The 25,599-nt window shown below is 42.5% G+C and overlaps 1 protein-coding gene and 1 long non-coding RNA gene across 13 annotated transcripts in view; one reads left to right on the top strand and one right to left on the bottom strand.

The window, feature by feature from the left end:
* The window catches only part of DACH2 (dachshund family transcription factor 2), a 333,298-nt gene extending 321,007 nt beyond the window's left edge, over positions 1 to 12,291 (top strand). For 5 of the 10 annotated variants that reach the window (XM_083484718.1, XM_083484712.1, XM_083484713.1 and 2 more), the window contains 3 exons: positions 1,136 to 1,201; positions 1,333 to 1,430; positions 11,334 to 12,291. In XM_083484718.1, coding sequence (XP_083340844.1) covers positions 1,136 to 1,201; positions 1,333 to 1,430; positions 11,334 to 11,435 — 266 coding nt within the window. In that variant the 3' untranslated portion in view covers positions 11,436 to 12,291. Of the gene's footprint in view, positions 1 to 1,135; positions 1,207 to 1,332; positions 4,600 to 11,333 lie in introns of those variants that run through there. The other 5 variants (XM_083484717.1, XM_083484715.1, XM_083484714.1 and 2 more) reach the window with 3 other exon arrangements.
* Positions 1 to 24,908, bottom strand: part of LOC310698114 — a 43,883-nt gene extending 18,975 nt beyond the window's left edge. For 2 of the 3 annotated variants that reach the window (XR_014521328.1, XR_014521329.1), the window contains exons 1-2: positions 21,915 to 22,030; positions 20,514 to 20,705 (exon numbers count right to left, since the gene is read on the bottom strand). This is a non-coding gene — a long non-coding RNA (uncharacterized lncRNA). Of the gene's footprint in view, positions 1 to 20,513; positions 20,706 to 20,780; positions 20,847 to 21,914; positions 22,031 to 24,322 lie in introns of those variants that run through there. The other variant, XR_014521327.1, reaches the window with a different exon arrangement.
* Between the last annotated feature and the right edge of the window lie 691 nt (positions 24,909 to 25,599).

Below are 25,599 nucleotides of genomic sequence, written 5' to 3'. Positions count from 1 at the left end.
GCAGGCATAAGTTAATTGCATTCCAAACTCCATACAGGAGTGTGGCCATTGCTGGCTGAGTCGGCCCAAGCCTGGCAGAAGGAAAGCATCCCTTTTTAAAAAGAGCTTAACGTAAAACCACACTTTTTGTCACAGTTGCCAGGTCATATGAATGAGCTGAAAGAGGTTTGGAATAAGTGTTGTCTCCTTGCACCATCACATTCCCAATCACATAGCTTTTTCAGGACTTAGGCCTTCTTAAGTTCCAACAGCTGAGCCAGCAAAGACAGGTAGAGGGATTTATTCTGGCATGCCATCAGTTCATCTTGGGTTTGAATTGTGCTGCACAACTGCAATCCTAAATCCATTTTCCTGGGCTTCTGCTGAAGAAGAAGAAGAGTTTGGATTTGATATCCTGCTTTATCACTACCCTAATGAGTCTCAAAGCGGCTAACAGTCTCCTTTTCCCCTCCTCCCCCACAACAAACACTCTGTGAGGTGAGTGAGGCTGAGAGACTTCAGAGAAGTGTGACTAGCCCAAGGTCACCCAGCAGCTGCATGTGGAGGAACAGGGATGCGAACCCGGTTCACCAGATTACGAGTCCACCTCTCTTAACCACTACACCACACTGGCTCTCGATGTGGATGTGGATCCTGTTACCTGGTCAGTCAGGTTTGCGTGGAAAGAAGTGGTCCTTGCTGTATCAAGGGAACAACTGAAAATGAGGTGCAGCGATGTTAGGCTGCTGCAGTAAACTGCTCTGGAAATGTACTTCTCCCAAATAAGTTAAAATCTAGAATCCTTTTTAATCCCAGTTCAGGAAGTATGCTTACAGAGTTGTCCCTGTCCAAACTTTTTACCAGTCTGTAGCATATCTCCAAAGACCAGAAAATTCACTGGGCCAGTCATGAACTCCTACCTCACAGGGTGGTTGTGAGCTTAGACACAGAGAGGGAAGCTTGAGCCCATGGGGAGAAGGTGGAGTATAAACATAATGAAATATTATTTTGATCTGTTCTTAACTTTCTTCAGATATTGCAGTTACGTAAATTATTGTTGTTGTTGTTGTTGTTGTTTATTAAATGTGTATATTTGCCCTATACCTGTAGATCTGAGGGCAGTTCACAACATAAAACTACAAATTGTGCTTTGCAGATGCTGGGATTCCAGACATGGAGGCGGAACGCAATGGAACCCAACATGACAGTGCGCCAATGCAAGGTATGGTATGTTTCGGCTCTTCTTCTATCCTTTTTTCGTTTCTAACCCAGCAAGCTAGCAATTAATGGGAACAAAGCCTACACAGCCCTAAAGATGCTTCTGAAATTCTAATCATACAGATTTCTCCACAGATTTCTCCACCTGTGGCCCTCCAGATATCGTTTGTCTCAAGCAGCAAAATCTCTCAGGCCGGTCTTGCCCTTGGAAACCACCACTGTTTCCTCAGCATGCAAGTCTTAACTCTTCACTCTTGTGTGGGCGTCCAGCAGGCAGTTGCATTGTAAAGCCGAAGAAAAGATTCACATTTGAATGTTCTTCTGTTTCAGTTGCCATAACTCACTTGCGGGGCCAAATGCAGGGATGGTGCATCAACCAATTTTTATCAACCAATCTCCGTTTCCCATAAAATAAACATACTGGGTGTCATTAAGTGCACCTTCAGATCAATGATTTTTGCAAATGACATTCAAGTACCGTTCGAGTGGTACATTTTTTGCTGATAAAAGCAAATTAAATTAGCACAACTACAAGCGGTGCTGATAAAAACTGAAGCTCGAACAGCAGCACCATTAGCTAACAAAGTAATATTTTCTCTTTACTGCTTTCTGCCATTTAGTTATTATCCTATTGGAAATCTAATTATAATCCTTTTACTCCCCAGTCAAACTTCACAGTTTTTGCAAGCTTAGCACTGACATGTGATTTCATTACGTTTGATTGCTCGCACCCAGATTGACTTAACTTCACTCGGAGACCTAAAAGCCCTCTCAGTTTCTCAGATTCCCTGTTTGCACATTACAGCAACAGCTCCTTTAATTAATTAGCATGAACAGCAGTAACATGAACTGCTGAACAGAAAATAACATCATTTTATGATCGCAGGGAGACTTCTCCTTTTGCATGTTTATACCTTAGTTAACTTTTGTATATTATTATATTTCATTTAGTAAGAGCCTGTAGGTGCAAAAAGAGGAAAATAATAACCAATGCTAGTGTTTCAGCTTTCTCTTCTTCTATATAAGAGTTAATACTCCTTAATATTACAGATGTACCAACATAGAAAACATGAAAATCTTCACGTTTAAAAAACAAAATAACAGCAAACTTGTAGGGTGATTAAATTGAACACATTTAGAGGCCAGTGATTTCATTTGGAAAGTCTTGATAAAATCAGTGAGACCTTAAAAGAAGGCCCGAGTAGAATCTTCTGAAATAGAATATTTTGAAATTGAAAGTTAGAATGGTGGGAGGTATCCCTTCTTTGCCACCACTTTGTAGTTCTGGCAGCAGCAGTAACCACATTCCCTGCCACTGTTAAGCATCCATGTTTTGCTTTAGTTGCAGCAGAAAATATGAGCAGAAAATATGAAGCCAAACTCTAGTTTGGCTTCATGATATCACAAAACCATTTTATTGTGCTCAGTCTGAATTGGCTTTGTTGGCTCATCATAAAACCAAATCAGAGTGAGGGCATTGCTTTCTTGCTCTTGCTCTCATGTTGCATTATGCAGCTAAAAGAAATAACGGGTGCCTCTCATCAACATGGGGTACCACCAGTGTTGCCAGTGGCAGAAACAGAACTGGCAAACTATTTGTCTCTGTTCCCACCCAATCCTGAAGAATCACTGGAAGGGGGAACGTTTTGTACATCTTGAAAAGGGTGAGACTGAAGCTTGAGAACTCCAGTTTTGACTGTATGTCATCTGGAATAGAGTTAGAGCACCAATCAGCTAGTATGCTTTGCTAAACCCCCTTCTCACTAAATTACTGTATGACCTAAGTAAAGGGGAACAATTCAAATATGTGGGACCCCCTCCTTCAGAAATGGTACAGTCTAGCATTATAGTCTGCTCATTGGACAGTTTTTATTGGTCCTCGCTGAGGCCTATCAAGGACAAGAGCAGAGCTGTTCTCCCTAGCATTTATTTATTTGCTTGCTTGCCATTTAATCGCCAAAACTCTACATGTAGGGAGAGATTTGAACACACAGCAGTGTATTCAAACATACAGTCCTGCCCCTTACACTCAGAAGTTTTCAAGTCCCCAGAGAGCATATGAACTGGCCTATAGAAGCTGTGCTTTGGGGCAAGATTCACAAAATTAGAAACTAAATGTAAAAATCTGTTGTGTGCATGTGCCCACAACGCCAGCAATTTGATTGAGCAACATCAAATGAACCAGCTACTGTGCTCTCATGAGCATGCACTGAGAATTAAGGGAAGTGCTGCAGCACAGTGGTAAGATCACCTACTTTGCCCACAGAAGGTGTCAGGTTCAGTCCCTGGCACCTGCAGGTAAGGCTGAGGAACAAACCATGCCTGAAGCCCTAGACAGCTGCTGCCAGTCAATGTGGATGGTAGTGAGCTAATAGATCAGTGCTCTGACTCAGTATATAGATTGCTATGAAGAGTCCCACCTCCAAAATTACTGAGTCCCCCCCCCCCTTTTCTTCCATGATACCAAATATAGAACAGAGGGAGACATCTATACTATGAAATAACAACCCTGTTAGGAAAGAAAATATCATCCAAAGGGGAAATTACCATCATTAACATAGGATTTGGCTCACAGGCAAAATTGTGAGATCTTTATTCATGTTACACAATGTACTGGGTCTGAAAACCCTTTCTAAATGTCTTGCTTATTAAGGCAGTCATGCATTTCACGGTAGGTTGTAAAACAGCCTATCATGCACTGGGGGCTCATAAGCATATTTTAGTGTTAGGGAATATCATTTATACCCTTTTTATATTGTCAATATTATCCCTAGAGAATTAAATTATGCTTTAAACTACTGTAAATCCACAGTTTGGCTCACCTTTGTCTAATTTCATTTTTTAATAGAATGAAGCCCACATAAATGAATATTTGATTATGGGATAAACCTAATAAAATAATACGTTTATGGCCCAAAGATTTATTTAAAATCTTCACTATGTAATACAGTAAAAAATGCTATAAAATGGAAACATCAATAGGTCCTGAACATTCCATACAGGATGAATTTTTGACCTTAGCTTTTCTTATTCAACCAGTTTGCACAAAGCTTGAACAATGAAAAAGATTTGGGTGGATTTGGGAAAGGGAAAAAAGTGGGAAATAAGGTAGTAGGCATAATATCATAGGACTGGTTCCCACATGCACCCTATTGAATGAGTGCAGCGTCAAGGTACTTCTTGAATGTGTGAGTCTCAGATTGAACATCCATCTGTATCTCAAAGTCAACACCTATGCAACTCTTAAATGCAATAACTCCCATGGTGGTTTAACAACAACAAAAAACTCATATCAATAAAAATACAAGCTGTAATAAAACTCACCACAATTAAATAAGTAGGACAAAAAGAGCAATAAAATCAAATGGAGTAAAACTCCTCAAGTTATAAAAGCCCAGGGAACTCCTCAAGTTATAAAAGCCCAGGGAAAGTAAAGAAAAATATTTGCCTGATGAAAAGGCATACAATCATAATAACACAGAATTGTAGAGTTGGAAGGAATCCCAAAGGTCATCTAGTCCAACCCCCTTGCAATGCAGGAATCACAGCTAAAGCATCCCTGATGGATGGCCATCCAACCCCACTTAACAACCTCCAATGAAGGAGAGTCCACCACTCAAGGGAGTCCGTTCCACAGTTGAACAACTCTTACCATCAGAATGTTCTTACTGACATTTAGTCAAAATCTCTTGTGACTTGAATCCATTGGTTCAGATCCTACCTTTCAGAGCAGAATAAAACAAGCTTACTCCATGTGACAGCCCTTTAGATCTTTGAAGATGGCTGTCATATATTCTCTCAGTCTCCTCTTATCCAGGCTAAACAAACCCAACTCCCTCAATCATTCTTTCCCTACACAGTGACATTGATTATCATCAACATCTTTTACATTTGCATTATCACCTAATAATGTACAGTGGTACCTCAAGTTACAGACGCTTCAGGTTACAGACTCTGCTAACCCAGAAATAGTACCTCGGGTTAAGAACTTTGCTTCAGGATGAGAACAGAAATCGTGCAGTGGTGGCATGGCGGCAGCGGGAGGCCCCATTAGCTAAAGTGGTACCTCAGGTTAAGAACAGTTTCAGGTTAAGAATGGACCTCCGGAAAGAATTAAGTTCTTAATTCTGTATGTATGTTCTATGGGCTGCTCACAGATATGCATCATCCGTGTTCTGCAAGCAAGGCAATGGTAAATAGTGGTAATAGTGACACAAAGCCTGTATACTTAATATCAGCTAATGTGAAATTGTTACTACATAACACTGACTGGCTGCATCTAGACATCACAATAAACAATGGTTTGTCATAATGGAATGATCTTAGCTGGTGTGGCTACAAGGAGGCATTTGGAAGCTTTTGTTTCTGTTTTCCGTTAATTATGGCTTGCTGTATTATCCAAACCTGACAAATGATCTTAACTATGATTTCCTTCAAACTGTGGTTTCAACAAAGACTCTCCTCCCCGAAGGGGAGGGGAGGGGTTGTGGTCGGGGCTTGAGCTCCGGCTAGCAGGGGGCGTGGCCCCCTGCTGCCCACTCACCTGGCTGGCGCTCACGCCCCCTTGGTGGCCATCCAACCGGGGGCCACGGTGGGGGCGTGTTCAGCAGCATTTTGCTGCAGCGCCAGCCTTCGCCCGGCCTCATTCTTCCTGCCTTCGCCCCTCACGAGTCTAAACCATAGATTAATCACAGTTTGGGCTTGCAATGTACTGCTGAACTGTGGTTAAATGAAACCAGAAGCAAAAGTTTCCAAACTTCCTAACAAACTGGGTCAAGGGGCTGCTAATTTGGAGATCTGATCAGAGTTCAAAGTTGCACATTGGCAAACCAGAGAATTGGGGAATGGTGCATATCCAGTGATAAATACCACAGACTCAGGATTATAACTGAAACAAATCCATCAGTTTATTGACATGCAGTGCTCCGTTCAAAGCATATTATTACCTTCATATGGAAGATAATGATACTCTGAACTTGAAACGGAACTTGGCAACATAAAGCAATGAAAGGTAGCAATATGGTACTTAGAAAATAATACGGGTTGAGAATGGCATAATAGCATTATAATTACATTGACAAAGCAATCAGAGTCATTTGAATGAGCATCTTAAGCTTGCTATTTCCGACTCTTAACTGAAGATTTCGCCTCCTATCATCCTTCAACCCACCTAGTTATCAGACAGAATAGAGTGGGACTATTACTTCCCTTGATCTGGCCACTATACTTCTGTTGATGCAGCATAGAATAGCATTAACTGGGGTTTTTTTTGCATCACTTTGAGACATGTGTATGGAAAGCAATTTATAATATATTGTTAATAATAACATCAGTAATAATGATGTGCAGAGAATCATTTCCTTCTTTCATTGTTGCTACCTATTCAGCTCTTCATTAAGTGCTTCCTCTCAGCTCTGCCTGGGCAACAATGAACTTTATTTCCAAATGCTAGGCATGCTGAGAAACACAGAAATGAGGATAAGGTATGGAAGATAGAAATTCTGCCTCGGAATACTGTGAACACCAAAATTTAATAAGGATGTTGACAAGCTGAAGTGTCTGTAGAGGAGGGCAGCCAAGATGTTCAAGGATCTGGAAACCGAACATGAGGAACAGTTTAGGGAATTGCATATGTTTAGCCTGGTTAAGAGGAGACTGAGAGGAGATATGATAGCCATTTCCAAATATCTAATGGGTTGCCATGTGGAGGAGGATGGAGCAAGTTTGTTTTCTCCTGCTCCAGAGGATTCAAGTTACAAGAAAGTAGATTCCAACTAAACATCAGGAAGAGCTGTTCAACAGACTCCCACAAGAGGTGGTGGGCTTTCCTTCCTTGGAGGTTTTTAAGCAGAGGTTGGGTGGCCATCTGTCACGGATGCTTTAATTGAGATTCCTGCATTGCAGGGGGTTGGACTAGATTCCTCTCTGGGGTCCTTCCAACACTACAATCCTATGATTCTATGCAATTAAAACAGCTTCAAAAACAATTGTTTTAAAAATTAATATCAAGTAGACCCCCATGGCAGAGACCTAGTCATCTGGCTGAGAAACCTTGTTGGAACAAAACTGTCTTCAATTGTTTCTGGAAAATGCAGATAGTGGTTGCCTGTCATATCTCAACAGGAATGCTGTTCCACATAACAGGGGCAGCCACAGTGAAAGCCCTGCTCTGAGTTACTGTGGATCCGGCTTCTGGTGCACTTGGGACTTGAAGGAGAAGTTCTCCCACAGACTGCAGTGACCTACTGGGTATATAAGGGATAAAGTAGTTTCTCGTGCAGCATTGATCAGGAAATGGAACATAATTTCCCATCTTTTCCATCATTACTTGACTTGCGTAGGCAAGCTACGTGAGTTGTAGACCTTGAATGTCCATAATCTAACTAGGGGAAAGTGTATCTGGGCTCCATTCTTGTCCAGCATTGCTTAATTAAGATCATGGTCTATCCAACTCATCCCAGCACATTCTATTTTCAATAATGTTTGGAAGCACTGTTAGATTTTTCTTTTCTTTTTTGTGCTCTTTAGCATCTTATTGTGCTAACATTGTGCTTTTCCAAGATGCCAAGGTCTCACATGACTGTCACTGAGAGAGCTGGCTAACAGTTCCAAGCAGCCTTCGCAGAGTGGACCAGAGTTGAACTTTCCCATCCTTGTCATCCATTTTGATCCATCATGGCTACTCTGCTGTTGGGTGAAGCTTGCTGAAATGGCCTGTGTCCTCATGCCTAGCAGGGCCCAGATTAACAGAGAATAGGCTCATTCCCAGAGCAATAAACCATGGTCTGTCATGATATCTGAACATATCCATTATCTGCCTACCATCATCTGTTCATTATTTTTCTGTAAAATCTGCTTTCTGTATACTTTATACAGGCCATACCCTTGACCTACCATTGTCCACCATAAGTGACCTTGCCCCATGGCTGCTAGACTCCATTCTGGGCCCTGGGACTCATGGAAAGGAGCACTCTTCACTTATGTGAAATGTTGAAAGTTGTTTACTCTTTGCCCAAGCCCCTGTGGATCTCATGGCAATAATGTTGCGCCACTATAAAGACCTCCACAGTCCAGTTCTCCTGGCATCCTTTTTGAGGTTCCCAGGCTCCTGGACATTCCTCTGGCAATCATTTGTCCCTGGTATTTATTCATGTTTATGTCCAAGCTCCATATTAGATCATCACTGTTTGGAAAGCACAAGCCCTCTTAAAAACATGAAACATTCAATTACTAATTAGCTGTTTCCTGTTTGTAATAGAGTGAACATGCTGGATGTGGATTAAAATTCAGCTCCTGCACTCGGCTGTTTATAGTTCCAGATGTTTTTGTTTTATCTAGGAGTTTACTTTGACAGCTCCCGTTAAATGATAAATCACTCATATTATAGCTGAAATGCATTTCAAAATTGAAATGTAGCAAAACTTGGTGATTGCTCCAAGGATCTGTGTCGGTTAGCCAGTCAATACAGGTTCTTTCCTTATGAAGATTTGGTATTGGCATATGTAAAACAGTAATGGGAGATATGTCAACATTATACACATGCTGGTTGGGTTGATCATTTTCCTACAGCCTCCAAAAGCAGTAGTTGCTGGTGCAGCTGTTTGGACTTTAAATGTATTCTAAGACTAATAGGAATATAGATTTGCATTCCTTTTGGCTCTCCGTAGACTCCCCCCCTACCCCCCCACCACTGCCTGAACTTAAAACAGCATATTTCTTATCATTAAGAAAAGAGCTTGGTGTCTGTTTGCTTTTCCAGATAAAGAGGAATGCAGAAAACAAAGGTGATAGAAGTGGCTTCTCCTCCCAATCCCAGGAGAAGATATTGATTTACTAACCATGCTGATTTGTAATGCAGTCTTTTATGTTTTAAAATATGCCCTCTTGCAGATGGATTGGGCATGTGATGAGCTTAATTCACTTTGTAGACTAATGGAAGTATTCACTTGATTCACTCAACACCTTTTTAGGTCTCTCAATTTCGTATTCCAGGTTTTATTCAAGAATATATGCAAAAACAAAATAAATTAAGCTGTTTCAGTCTAGGACTTCACATTGGTACTGGCAAGGCCTGGCTAAAGGGCAGGCCAGCTGCAGGAGACCATGACCACGGTCAGCTCTTGTGTGGATTGGGTATCATGGACTGGCTGTAAAGGCATTAAAAGCAGCAAGTTAGGATGTTGCTGCAGCAATAGTCCAAAGTCAACTGGATTTTTATAGTCCTGCACCAAAGAGGTTGCTCCACCCGCTCTGAGGAAGCTTGCGACTGAAAGAGCTTGTACTATGTTTCTCAGGCATTGGCTTTGGTGGGGTAGGGAGGGAGGTCGTGTCTGGTGGAGTCAGGCTTCAGGGAATCAACCCCACCCCTGTGGCAGTAGATAAGCAGAACAAAGGAAAAGGGAGTCTTTTTACCAGTTAGAGACTTTAATGATCACAGCAAGAGAATAAAGAACCCATCTCCTAGGAATGGTGCTGCTCCCAATTAAGAATCTCACCCCCCTACATCCCTATTCATCCACGTCACTTCTACGTCTTGAAATCTGAGCTTGTACCCTCTGTGCTTTGTGTGCTTTCTGTTCTGCCACTTTCTCAGCTCTTCTTGACCTTGGGGAGAGCGGAGGAATGCTTTCCAGAGACAGTGAATCTGTTAACCCTCTCTCTCCCAGTGTTTCTTCTCCTGCCTGTTCCCCATCCAGTATTTCCCAGCTTCTGCCTGCTGAACTATGCCCCTCTGCAAACCACTGTTCCAAATCTATACCGTCCTCCTGCTCCTGGGAAGATTCAGGATCCAGCTCAGGAGCAGGGGGAGGGGAGGCTCCCACCATTCCTCCTCCGTGCAGCCCTCCTCAGCACAGTCTCTGACAGGTGGTGGTAGTAGTAGGGTGCCCTCCCACACCGAGAAGGGTTCTGAAGAGGAGGCGCCTCAAAGGAGAACAGGGCAGATGCTGGCAGTGCTGGTTCCCTGGGCTCTCTGGAAAGGCAGATATTTCCAGGTATGGCTCCTATCCCAAGTCTCTCCACCCCACCCCACCCCAATCAAGGTCCAACTTAGCAACAAGCAACAAGTTTGTTGCTTATTGTCATACTTTTAAGCAGAAAAGAAAATGTTAAGCCTTTTAAAAAGCAAAAATATAAACAAATCTAATTGGTCATAAACTAGTCGTTGATTCCTAGTTTGCTGGATGAGGTCTTGAAGTCTTGCATGGAATCTTAAGTGCATGACCTCCCACCAGAACTATCTAGCACCTTGGATTTAGCAAAGTTTTGTTTTTATTAACTTAGAAAGGATCCAGAGTCTTACTGGGGGGAAACCCAGCCAGATGGGCGCAGTATAAATAATTATTATTATAAATTATTATTATTATTACTAGAGCTTCTTTTTTAATGTTCTGCATAGCTCTTTTGCTCTTATTTGGCTAATTCAGCCCTTTTGCCTAACCCATAAAGACAGATGTATAAAGTCAGGAACCAATGAAGGCTTTTCTGCTGTAGAGCTAATTCTGCTCCTCTAATGACATGCATACCTGACTCTGAATCCAGTACAGGTAACCCCCCCCCCCATAGGGCTAAGCTTCTTTGCCTGTAAAAAATGGGTGTGAAGGATATGTTTAGCAGGTTAAATGTTTATTTTTGCACCTAGGTATGTTTTTAAGCTGGTCCGTTGTTTTCTGTCATCATCATCATCGCCATCATCACTACTATTACTATTATACTGATACATGCAGAGGAGGGGAAGTGAGTTCATAACTTCCACAAGGGCCAGCCAATCAGCACTTTGCACAGCCAGAATCAGGAAGGAATTGGTTGTTCCTGAGCTCAGTTCTTTTAGGAAGGTTGTATGTCTAACCCAAGCAAAGTGAAGGCGGATCCACAACAGGCTCACCATCTATGTCCATCTGTACAGAGCCTCACAAATAATTGTTTGTATATTTACTCAGAAGGAATTGCCATGGTACATGTCTCACTTCTTGCTGTACTCAAAGTCTTACTTTTACTCTAGCCAATCAGGATATTCCTGCATTTGCAGATTTGAAACGTGTGTGATTCATAAATATTGATTTTAACTCAGCCTTTTCAAAAGTGCAAATATTAGATTTATGTAATTACCATGCTGTGTTCTTCTTTTTTTCTTCCAGAAAACAGAGCATACATCAAACCTACCATTATGTACTGAAGACAGTAAAAATGAAGGGGTGGGATGGGGAAAATATAATGATCACTATTTGAAGACTATATAACTCATGAAAGAAGTCCCTTCTAACCTTTGATGCCTTCAGTGTTCTGCGAAGGACAGGATTGGTAGCATTGAAATGTGGACAGTGTGAAGCAATTTACTGTTCCTGTGTTGAAAACTGCCAAAATGTCATTGAGAAATATTATGACTTCTTTCAAGCTTTCTGTACTATACCAAACCTGTTGTAGCAATTCATTTTAGGCCCCAGAGGATAGAGAGGGAGGGGGTAAAAGTTATACTAGAACTCTTAAGCACACACAAGAATGATTCCCCAAAATAACTAACTTCCCACCCCTCACAAGGAGTTAGCTATTACAGTTTAGCAATGGCACAATGAATTAAACAAGCTGCAAAGGTTTTCACTGGCTGTATGTCCTACAGGTCCAGTGTTAGCACTGAAACTGCTCAACATAGAGCCGTTTCAATTGTGTTTATAAATTTAAGCTTTGTTTACTGAAGCTGAAACTCAATATATAATACATTTCGAAGATAAAAGTATGTACATTTTTTATTACGATAACGATTTAAAAATTGTCCTTTCCTTAGATGAGCAATCTGAGAGGGTGTGAACATAACCCACAATAGCTGATGTAATAAGGGGATTATAAATCGATGCAGCATCATCATCATTATTCTTATTCTTACATTATTCTTATTATTATTCTCAGTTCCGCTTGGCTTTTGGTCTTTCAAGAAGAATGGGGGGAGGGGAGGATGACTATATAGTAGAATATTAGACAATAGAAAATTTAAAGTATAGTTTCTCTGTTGTACAATATTAAGTTAAAAGTACACATTCTTTGTTAAAATGTTCTTGCTAAAAACAGCAGTATTAAAAACATTTTGTTTGACTTTGGAAATTGATTGAATTATTTTTTTTAAGTGTTGGAGAAAGGAAATGCCAAAGGGAGAAGAAGCCATAACAGTGTTTGTGTTTGTGTGTGTGTGTGTGTGTGTGTGTGTGTGTTTGGTAAGGATGTAAGAAAGCATTGATTTTCATTCTGCCCATATTCATTGTAGCATTCTTTCTAATCTGCTGCAATTCAGTTTCTGTCAAAAATCTTACTTTCTTGCTGTCTACCACAACAAAATTTCACATAATTATTTAAGCAATTAATTGCATTATCTGACACCATTCATTTCAATGCAAAGAAAACACAATGCAGCGGGTGGGAGACAGGGGGAAGTCATCAGTCACATAGAATTTGTATTGTTTTTGGATAGAAAACGAGCAGCAGTGGATACTGATCACATTTTCTGGATTGATTTTCATTCTGGACATTGTATGAAAAAGCAAGCATCAGCAATTTTAACTCTCTTTTCAGGCAGTGTTCAAAACTCACATTGTTCTAGGCGCGTTTTGCGACAGAATTTCATTAGCACAAGCAGTTTCTGAGCTCTGGGCGCAGTACTGTGCTGAAGATTTCAGATTGCAGAGTGGAAGGAAAGGAGGAGCTTTTTCTGCCTCCCTACTTCCAGCTACTCTCTGAAGAATATTAGGGGGGCGGGCAGGGGAAGGACTAGGCCATGTGAAAAAAGAACATATTATTTTAGCTGCAGTTCGTTCATTTTCAGCTTTGCATTCTGGTTATAAAAAAAGTGCACCTACACATTCTATTATTGCACCCATAACCTAGGATTAAGGTGCCATTTAGCTCCTAGCTTTTATATCTCAATTTCTTAACAGTGATTTCAGGGATGATGGGAGTAGGGAGTTCAGCAACATCTGAAGTACCATCGCTTCTATAGCATTCATGGTTTTCTGGATCCTGCTGCTGCTGCTGTTACTGTTACATTTATATCCTGCCTTTTCACCCAGACTGAGACTCAAGGTTAAAACAACACAGATAAAATACAGAAAGCTAGAAACATGTACATTATAATGGTTTAAAAGTCTTTAAACTATAATAAAATTAAAGCAGTACAAAAGCAAATCTATTAAAATACAGATAATAAAAGCAGCATACCTAGAAAGTCCTCTACCTCTTCACCAAGAGTATTCATCATGGTATATACCGATTGCGATCTTGAATTATCTGAGTATCGGTATTTACTTATTAAAGAGGATTCATATTTACTCTTAATGAATACTGACACCGTTCACATCCTACATGCAGACTTCTGATGCGCATCTGGATGCTCAAATTGAGAACAGGATTCTGAGTTCTCTGTTGAGCTTTATTCTGATGCAGCATAGCTTCTTTTGTGCTTTTTGTGTTACCAAGGTGTGGGGGGGATTAGAATAAACTATAGCATACAACTGAATTTATCCTTTGAAGCAACTTCAGGAAAGTGATCATCCTTTTCCCACTCAAAGACTGGTCTATGTTGATACTAGCTTGGCAAGCGCAATTGCCAATAATAGTTTTAAATGTCAAGCACAGGCAAATGAGGTTTAGGGAAGGGAAAAGTTTCAAACAATGCATGACATAGACCATGTTCACCATCCATGTTGAGAGGTGTATGCATGAGCTTCGAAACAATAGGTGTCCAAGGTTTTGTTCCTAACTTTTATGTAGTTAAATAGCATTTCACCAATAACAACAACTTTGTCAGAACTGATTGACAGGGCAAGTGTGACATAATGGACAGACAGTCAAGCTTCAGCTGCTGGGGAAATCAGAGTTCAAATATCCATTCAACCATGATATTTATTGGTTAACCTTGAGCCAGGCATGCTTTACCAGCCTCCTCTACCTCACTGACTAGTTGTGAATATCAAATTTGCAACCTGCAAGGCTAAAATGGATTCACAGCCCTAAGTTCTTCAGAGGGAAGACGAGATGCAATGTATAATTGAGTTATTTCTGCTATTTAAGAGTGTTGGCTTCTGTCTTCTTTACATGTGTGTGTGCGTGCTCATTGGGACTGATGGGGCAGAATGCAGAGAGACCAACTCTAAATGGAGTCAGAGCCAACTAATTCCAGTTTTGCACCCATTCTGCTCCCTGCTGAGTTCTACAAGGAAAACACTAAGACTAAGGAGGAGGAAATAGACAAACAGGAGCTCCTGGTCTGGCTGTAAGAAGCAAGCAGTTGCAATCTTGTTAAGGCTGGTGGGGCAGTTCCCCACTTCTGCTAATGAACCAGCCTCCACTGCTCTTGCCACTCCATGTCTCTCTTAGTTGCCCCTCTTTCCACTGCCTCCCTCCCTTTCCTCCTCCTCCATTTTTTATCCCTTATATGAGAGCATAGGAAGAGTCCTACTGGATCAAGCCAAAGGTCTAACGTCCTGTCCTTACACTGGCCAACCTGATGCCTGCAAGCAGGACCTGTGCAACAGTTTTCTCCACTCCAGCAACTGTATTCAGAAATATACTGCCTCTGATAGTTTGCCTCCCTCTTGCTTCTGTTTTCTTTCCTTAGCTCTTGGGCTTCAGTTTTGGTTGAGAGCACACATGAGGCTCCAGATTATGAATTTTTAACATTATTTAATCACACACACACTTCTCAAGACCAACAAGAGAAATGTCCACAAGACAACACTATCAGTGTTCACATCTGCATCATGAGTAAGAACAAGGAACATAAGACCTCTGATGGATGAAGCCACCAGCCTATCTTTTCCAGGGTCTTGCTTCACACAGTATTTAACCGGATGAGAATGGTGATCAAGTTTATTTCATGCCTTTCACCAGCAGGTCCCAGAGTGGTGATACACAACTCAATGTTGAAACAAATCACAGCCACAGGAATAGGGTGGGTCTCCAAAAAACATCTGAGGTGGTAAAGACCAGTGCAAAGAGGTGGATCTTCATTATGCGATGAAACTGTATAATGAAGTTGCCAGAAGCACCTTTGTAATGAGGGAATACTATTACCTAGGACCTGTGACAGAGAATGCCCTGTCCTGTACCACTTCCCCCAAACTTTTTGGAACTCCCAAGAGGACCCCTTCTGTTAACATGTGAGGGAGTCTGTGGGGCAGCAAGCGGCCTTTCAGATATTTGGGGCCTGAGTGGCCTCTGGGAAGTCCACAAGCACAACCTGAAGGCAGAAGTTTTCTCCCATTCATTGCCCTCCATCAGCAGGTGTTCAGTAGCATACTGCCTCTGCCTTAATATGTTAATCCCATTCATTTAACAGACATGCCTAATAGCCACTGATAAGCCTTTCTTTTTTAAAAAATGATATTTATTGAAAAAAGAATTTTTAAAAAATTACAAAGAAAAAAGACAAAACGGGAGGGGGGAGAAAAAAATAAAACCATCATTTTCAAATTCTCCACTTTCATTACCTTCTTTCTATGACCACCTCCTCCTCCCTTTTCTTGTATCTTGATTAATAGTTGTCACAGCAAATCCTTTCCATAATTAATAGTATTCTGTCATTGCATTACATTACCTTACTCTATTTTCATCTTATCTTATAAAAACCTTAAAGCTTAAGACTTAAATCTTATTTTTACCAACTTCTTATAACCATTACCTTTTTACCTAATTCTTTAAACATTTTTACAAGAGCCAAGTAATTTCATTTCAACATTTTTCTAACATTCATCAATTTTATAAGGCATTCCTAATGATAGAAAAAAGAAATAAACAATCCAATTGTCTTCCAGCGTCCCTTCCTCCTGGTCCCGGGTTTGTCAGTCCTTTTTATCCCATTAGTCTAGCACATTAACCTGGTGATCTTATATCCAAGGCCTTCAAGTCTCTTCCATGCCCCTTCCGCAGCTCTTCTTCATATTTTCCTTTCACTCGTGGGAACTCCAGCTTGGTAGTGTTTTTGACCCTTTTCAACAAATCAGCCCCTTTTCCATGGCCCAAACTCAACTTCATGTGGTATTTAAGAAGATGTTTCAAATTCCCTCCAAAATTGGGAGCCCCCACAACTCCAAACTTCTGACGGCCCATTGCCAGACTCGGAAAGTCCAAACATCCCTGCATGGGGGGGTCAGTCCAACCCCCCTCCACTGATAAGCCTTTCTACCACCTTCTCCATTTGTCCAATCTCTGAGTCAATGGCTTCCTTTTCCACTGGTTTTGAATCTCCTGCTGTTGTTGGCATCTGTCTGTCTCGAGAGACAATAGATGGCACCTCCAGGGGTGAAGTCAGGCTGTGGCATCTGCAGCACTGAAGTGTCCTCCCAAGGGCCCAAGCCTGGGCAGTGTGCATGGAGGTCCTGGGCTGCCCAGGCAGCAAGACCCCCTCTTGGCCTCTCTAGTGTGGTCCAAAGGAAAGCAGAGCAATAGGTTTGGCACCATCTTGGCTGCAGGAAGGTGACAGGAGGAGGCTCACAAGGCGCACAGTTTTCCATCTTCTAGATGGGCTACTTTCCCAGGTTGATGAGCCCTGTCTGCCCCTCACTTCCTTCTACAGCACACGCAGAAACCGTCTTCTTGACCATTGGACCCACTATTGGTCTCATCTCCTCAATCCACCAGAGCCTGTCTTTGCATGCAGGCAAAGTACCTAACTCACTGAGGGTTTGGGACCCATCAGCTACCTTTATTGATCCAGCCAGCCACTCAAAGCTGTTCCCAGGGTGTGGCCACTGTCACATGCTGACAGCTTCTAGGAGCCACTAGTGAGAGCTGAGTGCTGGGTGGGAACTAAAGGTGGACAATCTACCCCAGAAGGAGCATGATGTGTACCCCACCAGAGGTACTACTCATCCCCTAACACTCCAGTGTGCTCAGTGTTTTTGAGGAAATCATTCACTTCCTTTATAGCATGCAAAATTTCACCATCCTCTCCCTTCATTCCCCACCCCCAAAACTAAACTAAAAGAACAGAAAAGCTCTTCTATGGGAGAGTGCTTTCTCTTGGATCATTTTGTTTCCTCTGAGCTGCAATGAACTTATTTGATACCCCCTTTAGATTAGGTTGAGGATATGAATTCACATAGGGGAAGGGGCAGAGCTCAGTGGGGTACTGCATGCCTTGCATGCAGAATGTCCCATGTTCCATTGCAGGCATCTCCTGGCAATGCTGGAGAGGAGACTGGCTGGAAACTCTTAGAATACTACTGCCAGTCAATGTAAACAATACTAAGTTAGGCAGATCCACAGTTTCAATTGCTGGCATCTGGAATAATAATAATAATAATAATAATAATAATAATAATAATAATAATAAAAATAATTTATTATTTGTACACCGCCCATCTGGCAGGGCCTCCCCAGCCACTCAGGGCAGCTTCCATAGAAACCAAAAAACACTAAAATATCATACATTAAAAACTTCCCTGAACAGGGCTGCCTTAAGATGTCTTCTAAATGTCAGGTAGTTATTCATCGCTTTGACATCTGATGGGAGGGCGTTCCACAGGGCGGGCGCCACTACCGAAAAGGCCCTCTGCCTGGTTCCCTGTAGCTTTGCTTCTCGCAATGAGGGAACCGCCAGAAGGCCCTCGGCGCTGGACCTCAGCGTCCGGGCAGAACGATGGGGGTGGAGACGCTCCTTCAGGTATACTGGGCCGAGGCCGTTTAGGGCTTTAAAGGTCAACACCAGCACTTTGAATTGTGCTCAGAAACGTACTGGGAGCCAATGTAGGTCTTTCAAGACTGGTGTTATGTGGTCTCGGCGGCCACCCCCAGTCACCAGTCTAGCTGCCGCATTCTGGATTAGCTGAAGGACTGGGAAAGACCCCATCAAAAATGTGGGGGGGGGGGATACAGCTGGATTGGGGCCATAGTGTGTTGTGGAGGAAACAGTGTCCCCTGCCTATCCTCCTTTGTGTAGATTAGGGCTGCCCCCAGATCTATTTGTTGCAGGACAATTCCTATCAGCCCTGACCTTGACCATGCTGGCTGATGAGAGATGGTACACAACAACATCTGTAGAGCCACAGATTCCCCCATACCTAATGTAGATTATGAAAACTATGAATCATGCAAACCCCCCCCCCAAAAAAACACTTTTGAAGGACACCAATCTTGCAAATGGGGCCTTTGCATGGTTGGGAATTTGAATAATGAAACCCCAGTTCAGAAAATCAACATCATTTATGTGGATGGAACAAGCTACTCTTCTGCTCCATCACATGAAGGTCCTACAGCAGGTGTGAAGAACCTTTGGTCATCCAGATGTTGCGGAAGTATAACTCCCATCAGCCTCATCAAGCATGGCCAATGACCAGAGATAATGGGAGCTGTAGTTCAGCAATATATAGAGGGCCAAAGGTTATTCACACCTGTCCTATGGCAATGTATAAACTGTAACAAAGGCATGTGTTGTTATTTGCAAACAATGCTTTTGCATGTGCCCTTTGTGCACAAGCAGAAAACTAGCATCTGCACGTCAGCAGGGACCTTAATGTATAAACTTTTGATGAGAAGTCAGCATCTTATTCCTAAACCATTAAAATAATTTTTAAAAGAAAAAGAAAGTTACGTGTTATTATTCCAAATGGAAAAATTAATTGTAAATAACTGGAAGTCAATTAAGGCTGGGTTCTGCTGGGTAATGCAAATCTTTTATAGTTTTCTTTCAGTTAACTGCCTCATTAATGATTTATAGATGTGTATACAGCTGTGGGAACAGCAGCATTATCTAATGTGCTCTGAGAATAATTACATATGAAAAGAGCCACACAGTTCGGGTGGCGGGGGTGGGGGAGAACCCTCTGAAATTACTTCCATAACCTTCTGCTGTTAACTCCAAACATATAAAAATGTAACACACACACACACACAATATTTTCTCTCTCTAAAACTTAGTACTAGGTAGATAGTAGATCGAGCAAAGAACAGGAGAAGTCTCTTATTAAAGAATGCAGTTTATAAAATGGTTCCATGAAAAGCATACACCCAAATATCAAGAGCCCCTGTATGGATTTCAGTCAGCTCTTGTGTATTTAATATGTACCCCTGCCTATTTGACTAGTACAGTGGACCCTCCAGATACGAACTTAATTCGTTCCGGGGGTCCATTCACACCCTGAAAATTATGTAAATAGAGGTGTGCCTCTGCTCATGCACATGGTGCGATTGAGTGCTTCTGTGCATTTGCGTGGTGCAATTGAGCACTTCTGTGCATGTGCAAGGGGCACAGGGCGCTTCTGCGCATGCGTGCATGGCAAAACATGGGAGTATACACTTCTGGGTTTGCCGTGGCTGTAACCCAAAGATTCCGTATCCAGAGGGATACATAAGTAGAGGTACAAGTGTATTGAAAGGCTAGCACTGCATAGGTGGGACTGATCATGCAGTTTTTCCTCACCTGATTATCACACAGCCAGAAGGTAGGGCAAGAACAGGAATGCTTGAGTAGTCCTACCCACATTGGGCATAAGAATCCAGCATTGCAGGGAGTTGGACTAGATGACCCTTGGAGTCCCTTCCAACTCTACAATTCTGTGAGTCAGTTCCTTGGTCCATATAGCTCAGTATTGTCTACAAAGACCTGTTGCAGCAGCACTTCATGCCAGGACCTCTGCTAGCGCAATGAGGCTTTCCCCTCACTACTCTCCTACCTTGTGTGCCTGCTTGCCCCCTAAAATTGTCTCAGGGGCTTGGGAATATCCCCAGAACAGCATGTAGAGGGAGGAGAGGGGAGGTCAAAAATGTTTGCACAGATGGAGTCATCTCCTTAGGCGCTATGCTGAATTCCTTCCACAGAGTCAAAAGAAAAATGCAATCAGTGCACCAACAAAGCAACAACTTCGAGAATCACATCGGCAAAAGCGATAGCAGTATATGGGCCATAATAACACATCACAACTCACCCAAATTCCTGGGCAGCGGCAGAGCACAAGCCCACCCTGCCCAGGGAGGGTGCGCTCCCAAGGGGCGAGGGGTACAGAGGGTGCCCTCCCATGCACCACAGTTCAGGGTAGGAGAGGGGCAGGGAAGCTGCTGCTCACTCTCCTCCTGCTTTCTGTAACTGGGTCATACATGACCCGGCAATGGAGCTGCTGCAGCTGGGTGAGCCTCGCCACAGCTGAGGGCTGCTCTCTGCCGCTGGGTCAGAAGAGCTGTTGCCGCCGGGCATGAGGTGTGCCGCCCACTTGCCTGCCATTTTGTCACTCCCCTCAGTCATGACACCCAGGGCAGACCGCCCCCCCCTTCCTATGCCTATGCCTCTGTCCCTGTGTACATATTTTCCTTAATAAATTAGAAAGGATCCAAAGACTTACTTTAAGCAATAGCTGTGGTGCTATTGCATTGTTGGCCAGTTCCCCACCCTCAGCTAATTATTCAGTAAACTGGACAAAAACTGGAACACAGAACAATATTTGAAGGAGAAATCAGTTGCCCTTTTATGCCAGGCAGATTTCCATTACGTTTTCTTGAATGATGGCCAGGAATGTTTATGACAATTTCAATAACTTTTTTTAAAAATTAAGCCAAAGAAAAATATGTTGAAATGAGTCTCATATCAGAGTAGAAAAAGCCACACTTACATTTACTGAATTTTATAATGCATTTTACTTTCCATAAACACCCGCTTTCTGAAACTAGATATCGTTCTGCAAAAAAAAAAAAAAAAAAAAAAAAAAGGACGCTGTTTGCATTTACACTTCTATCAGTCCTTCCCAGACATTGAAGAACCGGGAAAATTAAATAAAATGCCCTTACTGGGGAAGCTTGTTGAATCCATGCTTTAAAAGACATAGCCATAATGTCTACATTTTCCCTCCACTGCTGGAGGAAGTATGCCTCTGAATGTCACTTGTTGGGAATCACAAGATTTTGGTGTTTCATTTTAACAGGTTTTGTTTCCAGCTCTGTTTCCCCCCACCCTAAATTGAAACTGGGGTAGTAGAAAGCCACTATTATTTATCTTTTAAAACATTTCTGGATTTTTGTACACAGAATGGCTTTGAAAGGGAATCTGACAAATCTGGGGTGGGTAAGGTTATCAAGGATAACCTATTAGGACCAGAGGCAGTATTAACTCTAAATAACAGTTGCTGGGGATCACAGGTGAGGAATGTGCTGTTTAGGGTTGGGAGACATCTGGTTACAACTTCATGATATATCACCAGCTAAACATCACAATATACTAATATATCACGATGTCTGAAATAAGGATGGAGCTATGTGGAATCAGTGGCTGGCCTCACGGTTTGTCCCACATCATGTTGTTGTTTAGTAGTTTAGTCGTGTCTGACTCTTCGTGACCCCATGGACCAGAGCACACCAGGCACTCTTGTCTTCCACTGCCTCCCGCAGTTTGGTCAAACTCATGTTGGTAGCTTTGAGAACACTGTCCAACCATCTCACCCTCTGTCGTCCCCTTCTCCTTGTGCCCTCCATCTTCCCCAACATCAGAGTCTTTTCCAGGGAGTCTTCTCTTCTCATGAGGTGGCCAAAGTATTGGAGCCTCAGCTTCAGGATCTGTCCTTCCAGTGAGCACTCAGGGCTGATTTCCTTCAGAATGGATAGGTTTGATCTTCTTGCAGTCCATGGGACTCTCAAGAACCCCAGCAGCATAATTCAAAAGCATCAATTCTTCAGTGATCAGCCTTCTTGATGGTCCAGCTCTCACTTCCATACATCACTACTGGGAAAACCATGGCTTTGACTATACGGACCTTTGTTGGCAATATGCCTGTTGTCTTTGTCCATGGAGTTTTCTTGGCAGGGATACTGGAGTGGCTTGCCAGTTCCTGCTCCAGGTGGATCACGTTTGGTCAAAACTCTCTACCATATATGACCTGTCCATCTTGGGTGGCTCTGCATGGCATAGCTCACTGAGATATTCAAGCCCCTTTGCCACGGCAAGGCAGTGATCTATGAAGGGGGTCCCACATCATAATTCAATTCTTTTTTAAAAAAAATAATGTCCCGCATCATAATTTTTTGCAAAGCTCTCACACACCATGATTCACGATATTTTGCCAAGTCAAAAATCATGATATGGACTTCAAACTGGTTTTGGACAATATATTGCCAAGCCCTAATGCACATCATGATTTGCGTTATATTGCCAGGTCAAAAATTATGAAACCAATATCACAACATGGACTTCAAACTGGTTTTGGGTGATATATCACCCAGCCCTAATGCTGTTGTGCTCATGTCCTGCTTGCAAGCTTCCCAAAGGCTACAGAGGGGGAAAGATGCTGGTCTAGGTGGTCTGAAGGCTCTTCTTATTTTCATTGAGCTGGCTAACCACACCTTGGCCTCTTGTAATCCAATTGGTATCAGCCAGATCATGGACAGTGCAGTGATTTGAGGGCCCTGTTTGTTTCTTCTTTGTTTTATTTATTTAACCCTCCTGTGACCATGATGACAGCTTGTAAATAGCATGGCAAACATTGAAGAGTATTTACTGGATATGTCATTGTCATATGTTTCCTGAACATGCATGGGCAGTGGGGAAAGAAGGTTTTACTGTTTCTTTTTGCTCACTATATTAAAAGGGAAGGGCCCATGGGCTTGAAACATATTGTGAAGGGAACGGAGAGGGGGAAAGAGTCCTATAAATTAATGCAGGGTTTTACAGAGGCTTGTGTGGAATCAAGTGAGAGTTATCCAGGCCCTTCAACTGCTGCTTGAAAGATCAGGAGGACAATAGGAAAGATAAATCCACTTGTAGCTTCCACCCTGATCAATTTTAAGTTGAACATAATTTCACTTAATCCAGGTGCTGACGGCACCTCAAGCTATTAATACAAACTCATACTCTGTGGCACAGGCTTGTGAAAGAAACATTTTATTGGAGCTTCACCTGATTAAATAAATCTGATAGCTGGTTAATCATAAGTTTCAGGTGATTAACTCATGAGGAAAAAAAGCAACTGTTCTGAAGGGGGGGAGGCCATGGGTATGTTCTGTATCAGAGACAAATTTGTGATTGCAACATAAGGCCTTATTTTATCACAGGGACATTGGAGGATGCCTTACACAGGGTCAGATCATTGGTCCAGCTAGCTCAGTGCTGTCTACACTGACTGACAGCAGCTCTCTCAGCTCTGCTTGGAGATTGATTGATTGATTGATTGAGGAGTATTTCTACCCCTCCTACAAATCGGAAGTTTTTGAGGCAGCTTGCAATATTCAAAGCACAGTAAAACAGACAATGATACAATAGTCACTAAAGCAGGACAAAGGTTTGGACAGTGGTACCTCGGTTTTCGAACGTAATCCATTCTGGAAAACCATTTGACTTCCGAAACATCCTAAAACAGGCGCAAAGGGCAGCCTGCAAATTTAATTGAGAAAACTGAGAAACACACAGCAGAAACCGTTCAACTTCCAAGGCATGTTCAAAAACGGAAGCACTTACTACCGGGTTTTCGGCGTTTGAAAACCGAAACATTCGACTTCCAAGACTTTCAGAAACCGAGCTACCACTGTATAAGATTTTTCTCCTTGTTCCCTTATGTTCCAACAAATGCCTAGGGCTGACCACTGAAGCAATTCCTCCCACACAGGTCATGAAGACTTCCTTACTAGGTGGCTGCTGCTGCTGCCTTTCATAGCCCCAGGCCCTGGTGGCAGATGCAGAAGGTGCTGGGGGGGGGCAAATGTGTAACAAACCTCCCTCCCACCCTTCAGATCTAGCCCTGCCCTGTGGGTGATGGAGAACAAACTGTCAATCTTCATTCAGCATCACCATCAGGGTGGAACTTTGGGGCAGGAGTTCAGAGGTCTCATTCAGTAAAATGAGCAAAAGGGGGCCAAATTCAGCAAGGATGACTTACATTTTGAAGTGAGAAAAGTATTGCATATTAATTCCTCACCACTTCCAGACTTACGCATGTGTACCTGAAACTCAAGGTTGTGGGAAGGTTTACTTTAGCAGAGTTAAACAATCCCCTTTATAAGTTTATGAAGCGATCAGCTTGTTGCTGACTCGTCTGAGTTCTACTAATAATGATGCCTTCCTGGTTAAAAATCCCTTTGAATCCCACTTAAAGAATACACACACAAATCTGATTCATGTTAATATAACACTATTTCACTCTCAGATTCATTCAGGTTTACAGAACTGTACCTGAAGGCAGGCTTAGGTTACATAACAAGCAAATAAACTATACCACACGGAAGTTGGTCCTGAGGTGACTGCAACTGAGCAGTTATCTTTCAAAACTACCAGCAACCGACAAACTGGTTGTCACAGCAACCAGTAAGAACATGGAGGCCGTTAGTCCTCTGTTGCAATGTTGCACTTGACTGCAGCTTTACATCCCACAAAGGTTAACAAAAAGAAGCTTACAACATCAAGTCAGGGCAATGCAGAAAATATCAGAGACAGAGGGTTTTTGTGATGTTTTGAATGGGTTGTATTACATATGCAAACAAAACAGAACTTGGATGCACTCCTCTTTCATTACAAGGGATACACAGATGAGGGATACAGAACCTCAGGCCCTGGGGCCCAAATGAGTCCCTTCAGGTCTCTCTGGTCATGCAGGACTTTCTCCAGATATTGCCACACCCAGCTTCCTCATTGGGTGGCTGCTGTTAAGGTATCATGGACTGACTGGATGCAGAGGAATGGTGGGTGGAACCAGCTGTGGAAACCACCAAGGGAAGAAGACTCAGACCCTGGAGAGTGGTGGTGGGATAATGATGAGTGGTCACAGGGTAAAGACTAGACAGGGATGATGGGAGTTGTAGTCCAGCCACCTCTGGCATACAGTTTTGGGTGAACAGGTGGATAAGGGTGGGCCCTGCAGACACAGTCCCACTATCTCAACTACTCTTCCATATCCTTGGATATGTGGAATATGTGGCAATATTTCATGCCCAGTGTGAATTGTTTTGTTATTGTGCTGCTATTAATGCACTTCAAAGAGGTGGGGGGGGGTGTAAGAGGAGGGCAAGTTGTTGGTCACTGGACAGCAGGCACACTTAAGGCTTGAGCCTTATCAAAGACCAAGAAAGGATTCTTCAGCAGAGAACAAATAGTATGTCCTGGTTCAGCAGCTCAGCCTGAAAGGGGCAGATGACGTTGGTGAGAAATAGCGAAGACAAGGTGTTCCAAGGGGGAAGACAGATTTGTGTGTGTTCATTATACATTTTCCAGCTTTGTTATTCTTGCAATGTCTGGCTTATAAAAAATAGGTGGCTTCAAACCAGGTGGAACTTCTGGTTTCATCCCAAGTTGTTTACCCACAGTGGCATACGCAAGATAATTTATTGGAGTGGCAAACATGGTTATAGATTTTACCTGTCACCTTTCTCCAGGCTGCTGTCCTAAGTTACAAAATCAAGGTGGGGAGGGGGGGGGTTGAGCAGCACATAGGCCATATATAATTAAAGCTGCTG

Source organism: Podarcis liolepis (genome assembly GCF_965112155.1).
Source record: "Podarcis liolepis genome assembly, chromosome: Z".
Lineage (NCBI taxonomy): Eukaryota > Metazoa > Chordata > Lepidosauria > Squamata > Lacertidae > Podarcis > Podarcis liolepis.
The sequence above is the reverse complement of the archived record's forward strand: the minus strand, read 5'-3'. Positions and strand labels throughout refer to the sequence as shown.